Source organism: Molossus molossus, unplaced genomic scaffold (genome assembly GCF_014108415.1).
Source record: "Molossus molossus isolate mMolMol1 unplaced genomic scaffold, mMolMol1.p scaffold_m16_p_4, whole genome shotgun sequence".
Classification (NCBI taxonomy): Eukaryota; Metazoa; Chordata; class Mammalia; order Chiroptera; family Molossidae; genus Molossus; species Molossus molossus.
The window spans coordinates 45,397,326-45,418,385 of NW_023425377.1; the positions used below are offsets into that span (position 1 = coordinate 45,397,326).

General features: G+C 35.9%; 1 protein-coding gene across 1 annotated transcript in view; it reads right to left on the minus strand.

Moving 5' to 3' along the window:
* The window catches only part of ADAMTS19 (ADAM metallopeptidase with thrombospondin type 1 motif 19), a 316,590-nt gene that overhangs the window by 76,925 nt on the left and 218,605 nt on the right, over nucleotides 1-21,060 (minus strand). The window contains exons 11-14 of the mRNA XM_036241047.1: nucleotides 18,799-18,900; nucleotides 13,210-13,340; nucleotides 11,481-11,653; nucleotides 3,569-3,696 (exon numbers count right to left, since the gene is read on the minus strand). Coding sequence (XP_036096940.1) covers nucleotides 3,569-3,696; nucleotides 11,481-11,653; nucleotides 13,210-13,340; nucleotides 18,799-18,900 — 534 coding nt within the window. The remainder of the gene's footprint in view (nucleotides 1-3,568; nucleotides 3,697-11,480; nucleotides 11,654-13,209; nucleotides 13,341-18,798; nucleotides 18,901-21,060) is intronic.

Below are 21,060 nucleotides of genomic sequence, written 5' to 3' on the forward strand. Positions count from 1 at the left end.
ATATTGGTAAATGAGAAGCATAGTAATTTAGGCTATTGCATGTGGCCTATACAGTTGGAAATTTTTTTTGAAAAATAACAATTTCAGACATACATTAATCTGATAGATTTACATGCAATGACACAATTAAGTTAAACACTTTAAATGCACAACATACAGTTCTGAGAACAAAATATGTAGAAGTAAATATCTGCAATGACTTATTTTTACAGACAAATGAAAAAGCTGCATTTCATGTTACTGCTGTATTCTGTTAAAGAATAGAGGAAATTAATATTCAATTTAAAAACATTTTCATATGTCAATGTTAGTACATGATTCTGTGCTTTAAATGTTATAGCATGCTGGAAAAGTATAGAATCTTAGAGCTGCTGAAGCATTTAAGTTTCATGGTGTTTTCAAGTTTTTACTCAGAAGTCCATAGACCTACATAGAACTATAGACTGATCCATCTACAGCTCGTAATTGTTTTCAAATTTTGATGTATGACTGTGTATGTGTGGTAGTGGGGAAAGTACACTTTTATGAATATAGGGGTGTATATATTCTTTCTGATTGATGTTTCAGGCTTCTTAGGATATATTCTTAGCAGTGGGATCACTGGGTCAAATGGCAATTCCATTTCTAATTTTTTGAGGAAACACCACACTGTTTTCCATAGTGGCTGCACCAGTCTGCATTCCCACCAGCAGTGTGCTAGCACTTGTTGTTTGATGCTTTGTTGATAGCAGACATTCTGGCAGGTGTGAGATTATACCTCATAGTCATTTTGTTTTGTTTTTTAAATATATTTTACTGACTTTTTTTGGGGGGAAAGAGGAAGGGAGAGAGAGATAGAACATCAATGTGAGAAACATTGATCAGCTGCCTCCTGCACACCCCCGCACTGGGGATCGAGTCCACAACCAGGCATGTGCCCTGACCAGGAATCAAACCAAGACCTCTCAGTCCATGGGACAATGCTCAATCCACTAAGACACATTAGCCAGGCCCTCACAGTCATTTTAATTTGCATCTCTCTGATGATTAGGGACATTAAGCATTTTTCATATGTCTCTTGGCTAAGATCTGGAAACAGCCCAAGTGTCCAGCAGTAGATGACTGGATAAGAAAGCTATGGTACATTTACACAATGGAATACTATACAGCTGTAAAAAAAGAAACCCCTTTTACCCTTTGAGACATCATGGAGGGACCTTGAGAGCATTATGCTAAGCGAAATAAGCCAGTCAAAGACAAGTATCACATGATCTCACTTATTTTTAAAATAGAATGAACAAAATAAGCTGATAAACAGAACAGATACAGAGACATGGAAGTAGGGAACAGACTGACAAACCTCTGAGGGAAGGTGGGTAGGTGGGGCAGGAAGAGATAAACCAAAGAACTTACATGCATATAAGCAGAACCAAAGGACACAGACAATAGTGTGGTGAAAGCAGGAGGGGATGGGTGCAGGGAGGAGGGTGGCAATGGGGGTGGGGGAATCTGTAATACCTTGAACAATAAAGATAAAAAATAATGAATTAAAAAAAAACTTTTTTTAAAGCACATTTTTCATCAAATTCTGAAAGGAGCAAATTATTGCACACAAAAATCAATGACCACTGTTCCAACAACTTTGTTTTACAGATTAGTTCATGGATGCACTAATTAGTACTAGGAAACTGTGATCTTCCCAAGAACACAGTTTCCCAGTAGCTGTCATGGATTCAATGCAGCTCCAATCAGATACTTTTTCATAACTCAAGGATTTATTTCCCTCCTTGCCTGGGAAGTTTATCAGCTGATGACTCTGAGCCATCAACTATCTTCAGAAATTCCCTAGTCTGAGGAAAACAACCTTTCCCAAGGTCACATCCCCTTCCAAACGCTTGCATCCAAACGCTCATAGATGCTGTGGGTAAAAAGGACTTTTTTTTCTCATCCCAAATGGTGATAAGTCTGAAGAGCCCTCCCAGCTTCAATGTTCCCCACAGGGTTAGCTGAGATCTTGTGAATGCACTATAGCCCAATCTCTCTGCATGCTCAATCCTGCCTCCTTCTGCTCCCCACAGATATTGATCATGAAAACACTTGGCATTAAACTTCCTGCATATGAATCTTCTAGGGCAGCCAACCTGAGGTAGTAGCAGAGCTATAACTAGCAAATCCTAAGTTCTGATCTTTGATCTTTCCACCATGCTGCTCATCTTCACTTTAACAGAATTTCTACCTTTCTAACAATAAATGAAAAACAGCGCACAAAAGCAGGCAGTACATGAAGATTATATGGAAAGGTCTTGAAAATATCATGCTAATATAAATCAGACAAAAAAAGTTAAGAACCATATGATTTCACCATGTGGGATATAAAACTGAAAACAACAAATGAACAAACAAGGAAAACAATCAAACAAAAACTCATAGACACAGATAACAGTATGATGGTTACCAGAAAGGGGGTGATGGGAGGATAGTAAAGTATAAAGTTAAATATATGGTTATGGAAGATAATTTGACTTGGGGTGGTGGGTACACAGTGCAATATACAGATGACTGATCATAGAATTGTACACTTGAAGCATATATAAACTTATTAACCTTTGTCACCCCCCAATACATTTAATTAAAAATAAAATAATAATTTAAAAAAGGAAGAGATAAAAATGAAATGATTAGCCCTGGCCGGTTTGGCTTAGCGGTTGGAGCATCGGCCTGCGGTCCAGAGAGACCCGGGTTCGGTTCCCGCTAAGGGCATGTACCTCGGTTGCAGTTTGTCCCCGGCCCTGGTTGGTCGTGCGGGTGGCAGCCACTTGATGTGTCCCTTCACATCGATGTTTCTCTCTCTCTCTCTCCCCCTCCCGCTCTATCTGAACAAAAAGTGGAAAAATGTCCTCGGGTGAAGATAAAAAAAAAAAGAAATGTGTAAGTATTATAAGAAAATTTAAAATGCTTTCAGCCCTGGCTGGTGTGGCTCAGTTGGTTGAGCATCATCTCATGCACTGAAAGGTCACCGGTTCAATTCCTGATCAGGGCACATGCCCAGGTTGTGGGTTCAATCCACAGTTGGGTAATATACAAGAGGCAACCAATCAATGTTTCTCTCTCACATAGATGTTTCTCTCTCTCTCCTTCACCCTTCTTCCCTCTCTTTCTAAGAATAAATAAAAACATATTTAAAAAACAATAAAATAAAATGCTTTCATATTAGTGAGTAGAAGGACTGATTTGATAGTTTTTTTACCACATAGCTCAGTCTTAGACACAAGACATGGAGAATTGGAGTGCTTAAATTTTTGCAATGTTTTGACTTAAAATGAGCAAAGTGTTACAATTTTACACCTGTAATATGTATGAGACAATAAAAATCTTAGATTCTTTCTGCTAGTAATGGATATTATAGATTATCTGGTTCAAGCCGTACATTATACAAAGTAGATCAGACTTGGTCAAGATCACAGTTGAGTCAGGACAACATTCATGTCTTTTGAACCTTCGTGCAATGCTCTCCACCATACTGGGCAGATGCTCAGCGGTCCCACAGTCCTCCCTCAGCATATATATTCTCCCTTTTTAAAGGTCTTACCTGACACCTGCCATTGGCACAGATATCTACTCCCTGATATCCACAAGAAGTTCCATCCATCACTTTTTCTGACAGAAGAATAGGCTGTTCTTTCCCAACAGGAGAGCAAAACAAGGCACATGGTTTTTCTACATATGGAGTAGATAAAAGGAAACAAGCAAAAGTGACCCCATAGATATTTTAATCTTAAACTTTATTTTTCAGAACAGTTGTTGAGTAAAAAATATAATTTGATGTTAATTGATTATGTAATACCAGAGTAGATAACACTATAGGGTTACTATGAGTAATATATGAGATGATTGATGCCTAGGGAAAAATAAGTATCTAATGAGTATCAATGTGCTTCTTTAGAAATCTGTCTTCAGATTATTTTCAAATGTGCCCCTTAGTATTTTCCAGCATTAAATTTCTACCACACACAAGCCAATCATTCTTCCCGAAAAATATTATGTACACCACATTTTGGCTGACATCTTTTGGAACAAATCCCCTTTATCTTAAGTACATATCAGAATTCTGCCTACTTATGATTCACTTTATTCATAAAATCTTTCTTTTTTTTTCAACTTTAAAAAAATTATTTTCCCATTGCAGTTTACATTCAATATTATTTTGTATTAGTTTCAGGTATTCTTGATGTCTCACTTATTAATCCCAATACACTAATTTTCAATCCTATTCATTTGCCATTTTCTAATTGAAACATTAGTAAAGGGAGAAAGAAGAACTTCTAAGATGAGCAATTCTATAAGACTCTGCATGATGAGGATGTTTAGAAATGTAATACAATCCCATTAGAACATCCATTGATGTGCACAATTGCTGAAGTGCTGGCTAAGACTCAACCCCCTTTACTGCTTAGTCAGAGAGCATAACGAAGTATTGGACATTTGGGGTTGGGAACCACAGTTCTAGGTAAAGAATTCTTGAATGGCTGGAGGTCTTATTCAGTGACACATTAAACAATAAGATAGGGCAGTTGGAGTTAAAGCACTTGCCTATTAAGCTCAGATTGCCAAAATATTTTTAAAGTGCTACTTCTATTTCTAAGCATGGTACAGAGAAGCTGTAGTATTTGGTAACACCAGTAGTAGGATTATTCAAATCTGAAACTTCAGAGCAATTTCCATGCTACATTACTTCTCTGTTGGCTTGACACCAGCCAGGCCCTTTACTGTTTATTAAGCTCATATAAATAGAATGGAAAATAGCTGACAGTCTCCGCCACTGATCTTCGAGTATGTCTTCAGTAAAGTTCCAGTATGCTGATGGGTTCTATAAATACCAAATAACAGCCAGAGGCATGGAACAGGGTATCACTTTGCAAAGAGAAGACAGACAGTCAAGTGAGCCTTCGGAATTGAACATTTCAAACAGTTTTCACATGTGGCTTCTGAATACTACTTTGAACAATTTTGATGAGTTGGAACAAGGCCTTCAATGTGCATGGTTTTGAAATTTTCCTTTAAGATGCCATTATAAGTCACAATAAAGCATTTCAGTGTGCTCTCACACCTCAAAGTAGGTTATGTTTATTCAATGACTGCTTACTATGTCATATCTTTGGACTTTAAAACAGCTGCTGTAATTGTAACACTTTAAAAGTTATATATATATATATATATATATATATATATATATATATACATATATACATATATATATATATATATATATGAAATATATATGAACTCTCTCTTTCTGGAGTTTTTATGGAAGAGAAGAGCAAACCTGATATATGAATAATGTTGACAGGAGTTAATCTAGAAAATTCCATTCACATTCCAAGCAAGACTTCAGATAAAAATCTTTGTATTTCTTCTCTTACAACATATTGTAAATTGGCTGTGCTTACTTTAGCTTTACAGATGACATAAACATTTGATACCAATCTTCCTTCCTGGAGTATACCCTCGAGATTGTGACATTGTAGTGATCCATTTAACATGCCAGTACTTGGCAGTCATGCTCTGTCTTGATTTAAGAGATGAATCCTTTCCAAGATATTCATTAAACATGGATTTCAGCCAAATTTTAGCACAGAGTATGCAAAGTACCTGAATGTTAAAGCCATGCATCTTTTTTCTCTAAAAAATAAATGTTCTACTGTGTTGATACCCTACATTTAATTCATTTAGTCACAGATCCATGTACTGCATAATAATAACAGAAATAGCCACTTGCATTTCAAGATGTCATATGTTATTAAGAACTTGGGCTTTTTAAAAGAATTATATATTTCAACTCCTTTCATAGTGTTACAATCTATGAAAACTATTGTTGTGTATTTTGTCCATCATACAGACTGCTGTGTTCGACTGATATTTCACTTGCAAAATAGTCATTATCAAAAATGCTAACCTGCTAATTGCATAAATATTTATTATGGGTTATTCTGGTGATAAACATCACTTTATAAGTTAGGAACTTACTCAATTGTGATTTCCAATATATTATTTTTTTATGAGGAAGAGAGAGAGAGAAACATCAATGTGAGAGAGGCACATCAAATGGTTACCACCCACACAACCCCAACTGGGGCTGGGGATAAACAAACTGCATGCAACTGAGGTACATGCCCCTAGCAGGAACTAAACCCGAGACTCTCTGGTCCGCAGGCCAACACTCTAACTTCTGAGCCAAACTGGCCAGGGCAATTTTCCAATATCTTTAATATTTCAAGTTGACCCCCATCCAATTCCGATTTTTTTAAACTGAAGGAAACCTCTTTCCTATCTCTTATTTCACATATGTCTAAACAGGTTTCAAATAAATTTAATATTATCAAATTGTACAGTTAGTTAGAGGCAGAGATAGAATTAACCCTCAAATAATCACATAATAACTTTTATGATCTGAATAGTCAACCTGATTTTATTTTTATAGTGAAAAGTTATTGTTTATATATTTCAAATATATGCAACAAATATTCATCAAAAGCTTAATAATTGCCAGACTGTACACTAGGCACAGACAATAGAGAGAATACAGACATTAAAATCTGCTACAATAGGGTGTTTGGGATGTACCTGGAAGAGGCACCCAGTTTGGAAGATTAGGGGGATTTTTTTTTTCTAGAAAACTTGACATAAGCGGAGTCCAAAGAAATCAGAAGTTTTCAAGGTAAATAAAATGGGAGAGAGAGAGAGATCAATGTTTGAGAAATAAAAGGTATTATGGCAAGAAACTTGCATGTTTATAGGCCCTGAAATAAAGAGAGTACGATACATATGAGGAGGGGAATGGGATTCAGCCTGTTGCGTTGGAGACTACAGAGGGAATGAGAGAAGTCAGCTGGAGTGGGCCACAAAAATGGCCTTATAAACCAGGTAATAAAGTTTGAGATTGGTCATAAGAGCAACAGGACTCATGGAAGGGTATTACTTGGCAAAGTGACTGACAAATCTGGCCTTTGAAAAGGCCAACCTGGCTGAAATGAGGCAGGTGTAGGGGCTGGCAGAGGGTGAATCTATGTCAGAGAGATAGGAAGGAAGCTAAGGAATCCAGGTTAGAGATGATGCAATTATGAACGAAGATGCTGGCAGTAGAGAGGTTTGGACAAGTGGAGTTTGCTGATTGATTACAGGTGGATGGTTTGAGAAAGGATTCTGGCTTAGCTTGGTAATGAGGAAGATCATTATCTCATTCTCTGTGAGATAGACCAGCAAGAGAATCAGGTGGACTGAGAAGGGAAAGAACAGGGGGTGTGTTCAACTTGGAGCTCATTGAGTTGGAGATGAATGGGATTTTGAATGGACACACTGTGCAACAGATGGGTAAGCAGCTCAGGAAATCAGGACAGGGCAATCTGGGATGGAGCTAAATATCTGTGTCCCTTTAGCATATAGTTGATAAATATAACCTAGTGAATAAGTAAGATTATCCTAAGGAGAATGTTTAGTGGGAAGACAAGAGAGGCCAAGACAGAGCAACAGAAAATTCCCATTAAGCGCATCAGTCATCACCTAATATTTATTCAACGCCTACCCTGTTCAGGTATTGTTTACAGTGCTAAACATATCACATGCACAAAATATGACAACAAGCCCTACTCTTTCAACTATTAACTGGGGACATATAATAAACAAATAAAACATAAAAGTATTACAGCAGATGATTAGCTCTTTAAACAAAAGAATAAAGAAGGGAAAGGAAAAGCACTGAGTTAATATTTGAGAAAAGACCCAAGGAGGTAAAAGAATGGATCTTACCAATATCTGGGGAAAGTGTTTCAGCACAGAAAACAATTTCCAAGACACTAAAACAAGATGGTACCTAACATTCTCGAAAGAGCAAGGGAGTCAGTGTGGGTAGAAGGGTTTGATGAAGAAATGGTAGAGATGAAGTTAGAGGACAACAAAAAGCCAGGCAGTGGACGTCTTTCTAGGCCATTAGAAGAGCTTCGAAATTTTACTCTCAGTGAGTTGTGAAGAGGGTTTTGAGGGGAAGAATAACATGATATGACTGACATTTTAAATAAATAATTCTAGATGTTATTTTCAGAATGAAGGCAGGGTAAGGACAAAGTCATAAAGACCAGTCAGAAGACTACTGCAATCATCTGGGTGAAAGTTAGTGGCTTGCACCAGGGTGGCAGTTCTGGAGATGTTGGGAAATGATGAGATTCTGGATGTATTTTAAAGATAGGGTCAATGTGACCTCACTGATATTTTGAATGTGTAGTAAAAGAGAAAGAAAAGCCGTGGCTGGTTTTGCTCAGTGGTTAGAGCGGCAGCCCACAGTCCAGAGAGACCCAGGTTCAGTTTCTGCTAAGGGCACGTACCTCAGTTGCAGTTTGTACCCAGCCCCGATTGGGGTCGTGTGGGTGGCAACTGGTTGATGTGTCTCTCTCACATATCTCTCTCTCTCTCTCTCTCTCTCTCTCTCTCTCTCTCTCTCTCTCTCCCCCTCCCTCTCTCCCTCTCACTCTATCTGAAGATGAATACAAAAATGTCCTCGGGTAAGGATAAAAAAAAAGAGAGAGAGAAAGAAAAGAAAATATAATTATTCCAAGGTTTTTGGTCTAAGCACCTGAAAAGACAGAATAATCAGTTATTAAAAGGATTGTGTAAGTAGAAGATTGTGCTATAATTTCTTCTCAACTGCAGTAACAGTATGTTTGGAGACCATGTAGGGAAAGAGAACATGACACATTTGAGGCAGTAAATAAGACCAATGTGTGGAGTGCTGAGTGAAAGGGATCGAGATTCTAGATGAAGCAGGAGACAACAGGAGAGGGCAGATTAAAGAGGGTCTTATTGCGCATGTCATATTCTGTAATTTGGTCTCTGTCCGAAGAGTTATGAGATGCCTCTGAAAGGCTTTAAGAGGGAGATTCAAATGATCAGATTTGCATTTTATATAAAGACCTGTAGACTGCTCTAAGAAGAGTGAGTTAAGGCAGGAGAAGAGTGGAAACAGAAAGACTTCTTTGGAGGCACTAGAGTAGCCCAAGCAAGACACTGTGGAAACTGAAGTTTAGAATAGTGAAAGTAGAGATGGAGAAGAGAGAGATTCAGGAAGTAAAATAGATAAGACATGATGATGGATTGAATGTGCGGGGAAGGAAGATGGAAATGTTAACAATGTCACACCTCTGGCTTATGCAACTGAAAAGCTGGTATAACCTTCACTGAGAAGGAGACACTACAGAGGATCAGAATGGACATGGATTGGAAGGGTTAAAATGATGAATTCAGTCTTGAACTTGCAGATATCCAGGTAGAAATATTGAGGAGGAAGTTGTACAAACAAGTCTGGACCCCCCAAAAAAATCTGGCTGAAGACATAAAGATGCATTATTTGCATATCTGAAGTCATGGGAATAGAGGAAATCAACTAAGAAGAAAATGTAGAGTGAAAACAGAATAGCACCTGGGCAAGGCAGACCACTAGAGAGAGAGTAGAGACTAAGGTTTTATGTCACAGAAATAAAGACATGAGTGTTCCAAGAACCAAAGGGTAGCCAGTCATTAGAACGTGTTTGAGAGTTCAAGTATAAAAACAACTGGAAACCATTTACTAGGTTTAGTTTCCATGAAAGTCCTTGAAGACATCAGTGTGATCTGTGCTGGTGAAACCTAGATTGAAAAGTCGGGAAACAGAGGGCTGGAAAACAGATGGCTCTTTTGAGAAGTGTGTCTATGAGGGGTGAGGGAGTGTGTAAGTGCACCAGCTGGAGGAAAGTTTGCAGTTTTTCATGGAGGAATCCTAAATATGTTTAAAAATCCAATGTGAAAAATTAGAAAAAGCATATTGAGTATATGAGAAAGTAGGGCTAATCAATAAGCCAGCTAAAAGGGAAAATGGGGATGATATCCAGGACATAGCTGGAGCCACTGGCTTTGGAAAAGAGGAGTGAAATTGTGTTATATGGTAGAAACCAGATGGAATGTCTGCATAGACAGACTTGGGGTTTGATAGCAAGAAGATGAGGAGGGAATAATCTGATGGCTACCCCTCCCCACAATCTGTAGTGGAATCATTTGCCCTATTGTTTAACTGTTCCCATCAGTGCTTGTATGCTCAGATGTCTACACTGAGAGAAAGGTTTTTGTCAGATGGGTGCACTGACATTGATAAACAATGAAATTTAGGCGATTAACAGGAGTGTTATTGAAATGATGGAAAGCACAGTCCAAATTGACGAAGGGGAGAAACAACAAAAGGAGAGACCAGAGGCAGGAGGGTCAATTAAGACAGAGAATTCACCACCACTTTTGGTACTGCAACTCAAACCCACCCCACTGACCAGGGGCAAAAATTACCATGCTTAAAGCATAAGGCAACATACAATTTTCTTAAGATTCTTATTATGGTTAAGGATTTACAGGAAGTTGAAAAAATAGTACAGAGAGGTCCCACATACCTTTCACGCAGTTTCTCCCCATGGTTACACCCTGGTAACTACAGTACAATAGCAAATCCAAGAAACTGACATTAGTACACACATGTGTATAGTTACACGTCACTGATCACCTGTGTAGATTTTACAGCCACCACCACCAAAAATATGTAGAACTATTTTTCATCAGCACAATGTTCTACTTCATGCTACCCCTTTACATTAACACCCCTCTCTCCTCACCCCCATCCCCAACTGTTGGCAACCACTAACCTATGTGTTTCCCATCTCCCTAGTTTTATTATTTCAAGAATGTTGCATAAATGGAATCATACAGTATGTGACCCTTTGTGATTTTTATTTTTCAATCAGTATATCTCTCTGAAATAAAAAGTCACTGCACTTGGGTTTCTGGTTTTTGTCTCCATTAGTTTTCTCTTACCCGGATTAAATCTTCTAGAAGTTACATTTAAAAAAAAAAAAAAGTAAATGCACATATCAGTAATTTGTTCTTTTTATTGTTGCTTAATTTCCCATGGTCTGGATGGTACCTCAGTTTGTTTAGGCATTCAACTATTTAGAATTTTTTTGGTTGTTTCCAGTTTTTGATTATTGAAATTAAAGTTGCTATAAACATGTGTGTACAGGATGTTTCTATGATTGTAAATTTTCATTTTTCTTGGATAAATGCACAGGACTGCATTTGCTAAATTATATGACGAATATATCTTTAGTTATTTAAGAAATTGCCACATTTTTTATTTCAGAATAGCTGTATGTACCATTTCACATTCCTGCCAGCAAAGTATGACAGACCCAGTGTCTCCTCATCCTCACCAGCCTTTGGTATGGCCACTTTTTAAATGTTAGTTGATTTAAGAGGTTTGTAGTACTATCTCTATATTTTTAAATACACATTTTTAGCCAGTGCTTGTGGTTGTTTTATGCCAGTAAAGGCAGAAAAAATAGAGCACTGAAATACCTAGAATATAATCTGTAAAAAGACATTTACTACTGTTGTAAAACACGTTGCAAAGTGAGATGTAGTGATCTGGTTTGTCATACCTTCATCCATGACAGCTTGCCACTGAAGAACATGCTTTGAGTACGAAGTTCTAACACTATAGGCCTGACATTGCCAGTCTCTGAATCCAGGCAAACCTGCAGGACAAGGTGGATTCTCACATACTCTGTACTGTTTTCTGGGACCATTACAATCCCTTGCTTCAGAACCTAGACTAGAAAAGACAGTACAAATAATCAATTTTATCTTTTTTTAGGTTAACTACTCATTTTTTAAAACTAAAAGGCATTCTATTAATAATGTATGCCCCTTTACATTAAACCTACTTTTGAAAATGTGGATTCATGAAATGATTCCACATAGTAATAGTAGGAAATACATATTTATTTTTTTAAAACTACATAGTTTTTCCAATCCTTGGTCAATTTAATGTCTAAAATACTTGAGAAATAAAAGCTAACTTGCTGTGAAAATTAAAAAGAAAAGGGCTGAGGCTGGTGCAAAATAGCAAGCCTACCGTTCCCATGGAGGAGCTTGCTTCTGAAAATCACTAAGAAGATGACTCTAACATTTTCATATAAATTCATTAAAATTGCTTGTGAAGCCCTGGCTAGTTTGACTCAGAGATGAGAGCATCAGCCCACAGACTGAGGGCTGTGATTTCGATTCCCAGAGAAGGGCACATCCCTGGGCTGCAGGTTCAATCCCAGGCCCTAGTCAGGGTTGTGCAGGAGGCAACCAATCGATGTCTCTTTCACATCAATGTTTCTCTCCCTCCTCCTCTCCCTTCCATTCTATCTAAAAATCAATGAAAAAATATCCTCAGGTGAGGACTAACACACACACACACACACACACACTAATTGCTTGTGAAGTCATTGGGCCACTGAGCTCACACCAAGAGCTAAAGCATAAAGCTGAAATGACTTTCACACACACTTTCTCATAATCACTCTCGGGATGATGGGGTTGAGCAAGAGGATCTTGTCATGGTCCCTATCTATACATGTGCTTAGCATGTTTTCACCTCTCATCATCCTTAGCTTCCTTGACACTGGTTTTGTTCTCATGCCTTCCCTTTCCGAAGTCCTATCCTTGTCCTGCACGTCTCACAGTTCCTTTCAACGTCGACTTCCTTTTTCTAATGTGTATCTCCCTGTTTATTTAACATATTTTAATTGATTTAATCAAGAAAACACCCTGTGTAGGTTTCAATTATTCTTAGAAGGATGGGTCTTATTTTATTCTTTCACTTTTTTTTTCAGTTACAGTTGACATTCATATTACTTTGTATTAGTTTCAGGTGAACAGTTAGACAATCTTACACTTTACAGTGTCCCTCTGATATTTCCAGTATCCACCTGGCACCAGACAGTTATTATTATATCATTGACTATATTTCCTATGCTGTACTTTATATCCCCATGACAGTTTTGTGACTACCAATTTGTACTTCTTAATCTCTTCACCTTTTCACCCAGTTCTCCAACTCCCCTCCCCTTTGGCTATCATCAGTCTGATCTCTGTATCTATGAGTGTGTTTTATTTTGTTTGTTCATTTATTTAGCTCTTCAAATTCCACATATAAATGAGGTTTTTAAAAGGAGTTTCTATAGCATATAAATAATTTGAGGTATTTGTCAGTTTCCCAAAGTGGAATGGAGTTTGAGGGGCATCTTTTGTTTCCCAACATGATTTATCAGTAAAATCTTTGCATTTCAGAATTGAATAAGAAACTGCCCTCCCCCAATCCAGGAACTTTGTGTTTACCCAGGACATTTGCGCTCTCGACTGCTGATCCCGGCACTGCAGGTTCGGCTGCAGGGGCTCCACACGCTCCACTCTCCGGCCACATGTCCAGGTGCTGAGGTCCTGCTGGTACATTCTCCAGCCTTACACCACTATTCCAAAAGTTATGTCTTAGGTGAACAAATCAGGGCACAATGGAAAATCATTCACTGGCCTACAGAGTCACTGGAATTGCAATTAAATTGGTTCTACAGGATCCCCACACATGAGCAATTGAAAAACACCTTCCTTATTGTCACGGTAAAAGAATGGTCTAGTTTTCCCAGTTCTCATGTCAGATCAAACAGTCTTGTCATAAAAGCAGCACAAACCACACACAAACATTTGCACCATAGCCCTGAGAATTCAGCACTGTGATGGGGCGGGGGGCAGGGCAGGGAATGAGGGGCTGCACAAGCCAGGAAAGAAAAACCAACACTCTCTAAAAACATAACAACTTAGAAGTGGCGAACAAAAAAAGCAGAGTCATATATAAGGATGAAAAATAAGACATTAATGTCCTATAACTAGAAGGAAGTACAATTTTAGCAAATTTAGCCATTTTGATTTAAAATGTCAGTGATTCAGGGTACTCTCCTCATAATTAAAAAAAAATAAGTATCATTTAATTTTAGCACTTTTCTTAATGCTTTTTTTTTTTTCCTGAAAGAGTACCCATCAAATTGAAGCCTTAACATTATAGCAAGTTTTCTTTTGAAAGCCATTTATTTAAAAAACTTAAGCCTTTAGACTCTGAAATTCTGTTATTTTATTTCAATTTTTCTGTAGCTTATTTGTTATCTATTCACTGAGGAAAGTAACTGTGAAAGAAGAAAAAAGGGTGTATTCCTTCTTTTTTGTATTTACTTTTGCATGAACTTTAAACAGAAGCAGTGAAAGAGGCTGTTTCTGTGTCACGGAGGAATGCCTGCCAGGACTTGGTAGACGGCCTGTTATACTTTCTCTTTATTCCTGGAAAATCACAGATGTGGTGTTCATGGCAAATATGTTCAAGGTAAAATTTAATTGAACAAATCATGTTGAGAATAATAAGTAAAGATTAGGCCATGACTGTGTAATAACAGGGACTGAGCAAGCGGATCCTTTCAGTCCTACACAGTTCTCTGCACATAAGGGCAACATGATTTATACGAAATTCTGAAAAAATGAAGACACACTCTGATCCTTAATTTTCCCATTTCAAAATGAGAAGGATAATCAAACTTATCTAATAGACTTTTTGTAGAGGTTGAATGAAGTGCTAAGTACAATGGATAGCCCATACTAAATTAATAGAGGTTAAGTATAACAAAAATAAATTAGTTGTATTCTTATATTGTTATTAATGTTTCCAGAAACCTAACCAAAATTCCATTCATTCTGCTCTTCACTGATCTATGTTTCTTTAAAGTTTATTTTAAGAATATGTTTTTAAATGCTGTTTTTAGAAGAGAAAACTTAGAAACTAACCTACATCATTTTGTTTGAGCCCAGTTAATACTTTTCTATGCAATGAAATAATTAGTTCCTGCAGATTTTCTCTAACCATGTCAAATTTTAAATTCAACCACTTTCATATTCTAAAAATTTTTAACTGGGCTTAAAAAAATAAACTTCAAAACTCAGCTGTATCGATATGATATGCTGTCATTAAACAAATTGAGATTTTGTATGAAGATTCAGTCTAAAAATTTCAAAAGAGGGAAAATAAAGACTCTATGAAAACTTTCAAACAATTTAACAGTTTTAAGGATTAAACGATGTTATGCCATTCATGGGGGAAAAAATCCAGGGTGCAAGCTGTCAGACTTCAATTGGTCAAATAGTTTGGGCCAACTTGAAAGGTGTTTATTTTTTCCAGAGTAAATGTCATAGCTCCTTGCCCACTTCGCAGCAAGCTGACATTAGAAGGATGGGCTAAAGTTCACAGATGACTAAAAATATTCTGGGAAAGACCAGGATCTAGACTTGTACGTCATTTCTACTAGACCAAATTGGGCAGATGAAGAGAAATGGAAACAGATATGCAAGCCAAATTTGCATACACAAATCAGTGAGATTTAAAGAAAACATAATAAAGTTCATCACCTTGTAGATAAACATATCTGCAGGTGAGACCCTGGAGAACCTGCTTTTTGTCTCCTAGATGGAGATGTGCTTCCATGTTAAGGCCAGCATTAAATGAGTTCTTGAAATTATTATCGAATATATCCAATTGCATTTGATATAAAATGATCTTAATGATGTTTTTCATAAACTTTCTAACAACATGTTTATTTCATTAGTATTTTTTTTTTTTTATCCTCACCCGAGGACATTTTTTCCATTTTTTGTTCAGGTAGAGTGGGAGGGAGAGAGAGGAACAGAGAGAGAGAGAGAAACATCGATGTGAAAGGAACACATTGAGTGGCTGCCACCCGCACGACCGACCAGGGCCGGGGACAAACTGCAACCGAGGTACGCGCCCTTAGCGGGAACCGAACCCGGGTCTCTCAGGACCGCAGGTCAACGCTCTAACCGCTGAGCCAAACTGGCCAGGGCTCATTAGTATTTTTTAGCCTCAAAAAAGATATTACACCTGGTCTAAAACTGTCAAAATTTGTCATATCTAATAGTTCAGTTTGATTTATGAAAGTGTTAAGAGAATATGTAATAAATAGATACTATTTCTGGGATGTTACTTGACTTAAAAAATTGACTATATTTCTGTTCTCTCAAATTTCTATGCAAATATGTCTAGAAAGCTCATGAAAACACCAGATGGGAAGAGGACCATGGCGACGTCAAAGGAAACATTGATTTCCAATCAAATCTCATCCATACATTGTTGGATAAGAGAAAAGGAGAGAAGCAAAGAGGCAACAAACTCCGGATGTACGCAAATTTGTCATTGTAAGGATATCACAGTCTTCATTTATTCATTCAAGAATGACAATGATAGTTTCAAGAATCTCACTTTTATAAAGTAAATAACTAAGATTTGTTGAGTAGAATCCTTCAAAGTAGTCTAAAATTCTAGTAAATTGCTATAATATTTTCCTTTCCCTTCCACCAATTCCTAGCAAATATCATAAGTAAAAAACATATTTATTGTTTTTTACCAAATCATTTATCAACTCTTTAACCTCTGTTCTATATAAATGTAAACACAGATAACAGTATTATTTCAGAGAAAAGAAGAAAACAGGTTGCTTTTAATTTGGAAAATTTTGTGTTTAAATGGTAGAAAAATCCCTATATTCATAACCATTTTGAATCATAATTCTGTAGGTACTTTCTCAACATAATTATATACTTGTAGGTAAACTAGTTATACAACTAGATTAACATCAGTAGAGTGTAATCATAACAAAATTCCCAATTTTGTTTCTTGGTTTATAATGTATTGAGCTATAGCATTTAATGCGAGGTTGTCAGCACACAAATATTTTAGCACACAGCACTCAACTGCAGAGCCCTGGAAGCTATTTCATGATGACTCCTACCACAGCTGAAACACCTGGCCTGAGGAACTGAGAATCCCATTGGTTATTTCAATACACAAAGCATTACATCAGCACCACTTAAAGAATATCATTAGCACAATCACAGGGAAATAAAACATTTTACTTGATGAGTTGAAAGAATAAGTTTATTTTAGAGACCTTGAGAATGCAAATTATTCTCATAAATATCAGAAGAAAAATAATAGTAGAAAACTATTTAGACATCAGATTATAAAAAGAAGTCATTTTTATATTGTTAAAAAATTAAGGAGAATAGGTTGTGTGATGTTTGAAGAAATATGGAAAAATATTTGGTTATTTTTGTTTATTAGTGCTTTTGTGTTTCAGGGGTAATGAAAAGTATTGCTGGTGCATAGTTTTTTGATTCAAGCAATAAATTACTCAGCACAACACCATAAGGCTTACGCAATATACATATATTATTGTACTGTTGTGAATAATTTTAAAAATAAAACAAATCCAAATTCTGACTCTCTGTATAAGTTCATAGAAAAACATTTGGCACAGTATGTGAACAACTGACTGATATTTCACAGAAGCTACCTCTCAAGAAAACATTTTCTTATTGATTGTACCTAGTGATAAAATATTTCTAGTCTTTTGAAAGGTATTTTGGACTTAAACAATTTGTACATTTTTTGTTTTTAATTAAAGAAATCATAGAATAAATGACTATGTGCTTATTGCAAACAATCCAGAAATGTCTATAGAGAAAAGTTTTATTTACCCTCACCGTCCACTGCTTTACTCCAATCCCTCAATTCCACTTCCCTCCCAAGAGTTAACTACTAATTATAGTTTGAAGTTTATATTTTCAAACCATGTATGTATGTATGTGTATATATATGTGTGTATATATATATATTTAAATATATACACTATCTGATGTATTCACATCTGTATACAAGTTGTTTTTCTCTTAAATTTCAAATGGTATCATAAAGTATCCATTTTTCTGACATGCCTATGTCCTAACCACTGTGTCTTGCAGATATTTTCATATTAGAACACATATAGTATCTATCTCATTCTTTTAACAGCTACACTGTAACCATTCTTCTCCTGATGAATATTTTTGTTGTTTCTCATTTCTCCATTGCAAATTACATTTACATAAACACCTGTGTGTGTGTGTGTGTGTGTGTGTGTGTGTATACACTCACATGCCATCTTTGTGCACATGTGTAAGTATTTCCTTAGGAAAATTCTAGAAGTGGAATTGCTAGATTTCCATTCTGTCAATTTTTCAAATCGATGTGTTTTTAAATTAGCACATAAAGTAATCTTTATGTTGTTTCTTTTCAGATATAATAAAAATTCATGTTCTTCAGAGGCAAGGTTTCTGATCTTTCATTACAATAAAGTGATAACATTCCATTTCCCTTCATAGAATAAAAATTTTAAAACTATGTAAACCATTGAACTGTTATTTTTTTTATTAAATTTACCATATTTATAAGTTTATGTGCAATCTACTTCCTTCATTTTCTTCAAAAGAAAATTAAATTTTCAACAGCAATTATTTTGATTTGGAAATATATACTAACAAATTTCTATAGCCTTAGGAAACATTAAACAATTTACACAGCCAAATATTTACCAATCCCAAAAATGTCAATTAGAATATTTTATTTACGATGCTTGAAATGACAAGGAAATATTATACTCAGTGGCTCTCCTGAGATAATAGTTTACACCTGAAAGTATTTCTCAGTTGAGAAGTTTTAATGTGTATGCTATAATTTGTGATTATTATTTTTTACTATTGATTTAAATACTAAAAATATAAAAATTCTATTTTTTTTTTTGTTTGGCAAGATAGCACATATATTAACATTCTCATAATCAACAACAATAAAAATTGCATTGATATTAACAAAACAACTATGGATTTAAAATATATAAAGGTTAAAAATGAAAGTAGATGAAATGCTAAAAATGTTATATTACTGAAAGTACTCTGCTAGTGTTAAGATAGATATATATGTAACTGGCAGGGGAAAATGCAAGTTTCTTACGTTTTATCTGGTATTCTAATGGACTTTGGGCCACACAAATGACTTACCTTACCGGTGTCACAATCAGTTCCGTCCATTGGAGGATCCAGTTTGGTTTTGCATTCCTTCTCCCCTTCTACCTTGCACCACAACCCTGTGCAAATAACATGCTGAAAACAAGCGCATAATAACTAATAAGGGAGAGATATCACATTTTTGAGGTTAAAACAATATTTTTTGAGAAAGCTATTTGAATAGGACAACAGAATTATTTTTACAAATATGCTTTTAATATTGAACTTATGATGATTGATACATAAAAGCAGGAAATCTGTTTAATGTATTTAAATATCTTTAAATTTCTCTTAGTAAAACACAGGTGATCATGCAACATTAAGTAGCTACAACAGAAAAGTGTAAGCTAAAAATCATTATTTAGACCATTACATGAACCAGGTTTGAAGAACTAAAGTGATGTGTTCATGGTGTAGATTTAGTGCCTCCTGTCCTAAGCCTGTATTCACTTATTCTCTGCTTTATATTTAAATCTCATGGCTAGTGCCTCATTATTTCACTGTATATCCTTAGCCCTTGACAGAGCTACTCAGTGGGTATATTTCCATAAATTATCAGTCATTTTTAACTCAGTAGGAATGAGTTCTAAATCTCCAGGATACAATGTACTTTTTCTAGGGAAAAGTTGAAAGGAATAAAAAAAATACTGAGATAACGCAGAAGAGACATGGAAACAATGAAAGAAGAGAGCTCTGAGGAAACGCAAGAGGGAAGACTGTCAGAAACCTGAGCCACAGCTTATAGTTGTGGCTGCTCTAGAGACACAGACATTAACAGGCACAGTTGGCATATTCTTAAGAACTTTCTATTTCTCTAAGTTTTTTAGACATAAGTATGTTACTAACAAATTGCATAGAAATATGAAATCCATGAGGAATATTTAAAGGTGATGAAAGCAATCTATAGCTAATATGATTATGTTGCCACCAGATACTGGGAGAAGAGGGTGGTAGCAAACGAGTCAATACAGACAGAAGGAGTGAAAGACCCAGTCATGAAGGGGGAAGACCAGTGTTATGGAAGGAGGTACGCAATGGAAGGGAGTCATGAACAAGATTTTAAAGATAGAAGAACCAGATCTTGAATGCCAGGAAGGACTAGGAACTCCACATTTGGAGGGAAAAAGCCTCTTAGCAGTTGACTAGCAGGTTAATAAGATAAAAATGCTGTTTTAGGAGGTTTCCTCTGGTGGTGGTGTTCAAAACAGACTAAAAACCATCGTAAAGTTCAAATTAAGTTATGACCCAAATCTGGGAAAGATATATTTAAACTAACATTTTAAACAGGTGTGTTACAACTCTAACAATGGATTTGTCACAACTTTCAAAATATTATTTTCCTATTCTTTCTTTATTTAAATATTTGGATTTCCGAAATATTTATAAGCTCTTAAAAATTTAAGTCTATGCAAGGGTATGATATATTATATTTATGTTGTTTTATCTGCTATGACAGATATTTTCCTGCTTCAAAGTATTTCATCCAAGTATATCTTATTATATTTAGGATACGACTTAGCTTATCTTGTATGCTTTTATTTGCACATGCTATTTATCAGAAATTCATCCAGGAACTTAATTTTTAAACTCCTAAATCAAATTGCTTCTGTACGATATTTTAGGCTCTTAAAAATAAACAGAGAGGTTAATTGATTCATGTACTTTTGTGGACACATTTATATTTGAATTAACAGATCTCTAACCTGAGAATTTTAGTTCCTAAAAGTTGTTTGTTTTTGTTTTTTCTTTTCCTACTAAGACCTTTCTGTTAAGGATGTTTTATAATCATAGGGTCAAATGCTGAATTTTCTGCCAAGGAAGAATGCTGCTTTACTTATATTCAATAAAGCTTAGTTGTGTAAAAACATGAATTATTTTAGCAAGTTCATTAGTTAATCAGCGCACACTGAACTAAAAAGCCAAACTTCTGTTCTGTAGTTTTAGGATAATACTTGCTTGTTGAACACTGTTGGTGGTCTGAATTCTGACCTTCCACCATTATCTACTATTCAAAACAGCAGGTACTTTAATTGATTTCCACTTGAGGCACTGAGAGCATAAAAGCAAACTTGGCAGCTTTTCAAGATAAGCACAGTCATGTAGAATAAATCTCTCATAGAAATCTCTTTACCCTTTATGTTCTGCAGGTCTAGGGATCTTATGGTAAGTAAATCACAGCCTCATTTTAAAAAATAACTTAGATTCAGAATTTCAAACCAAACTGTCTAAAATAAAGAAAGAAAATGTTGACTAAAT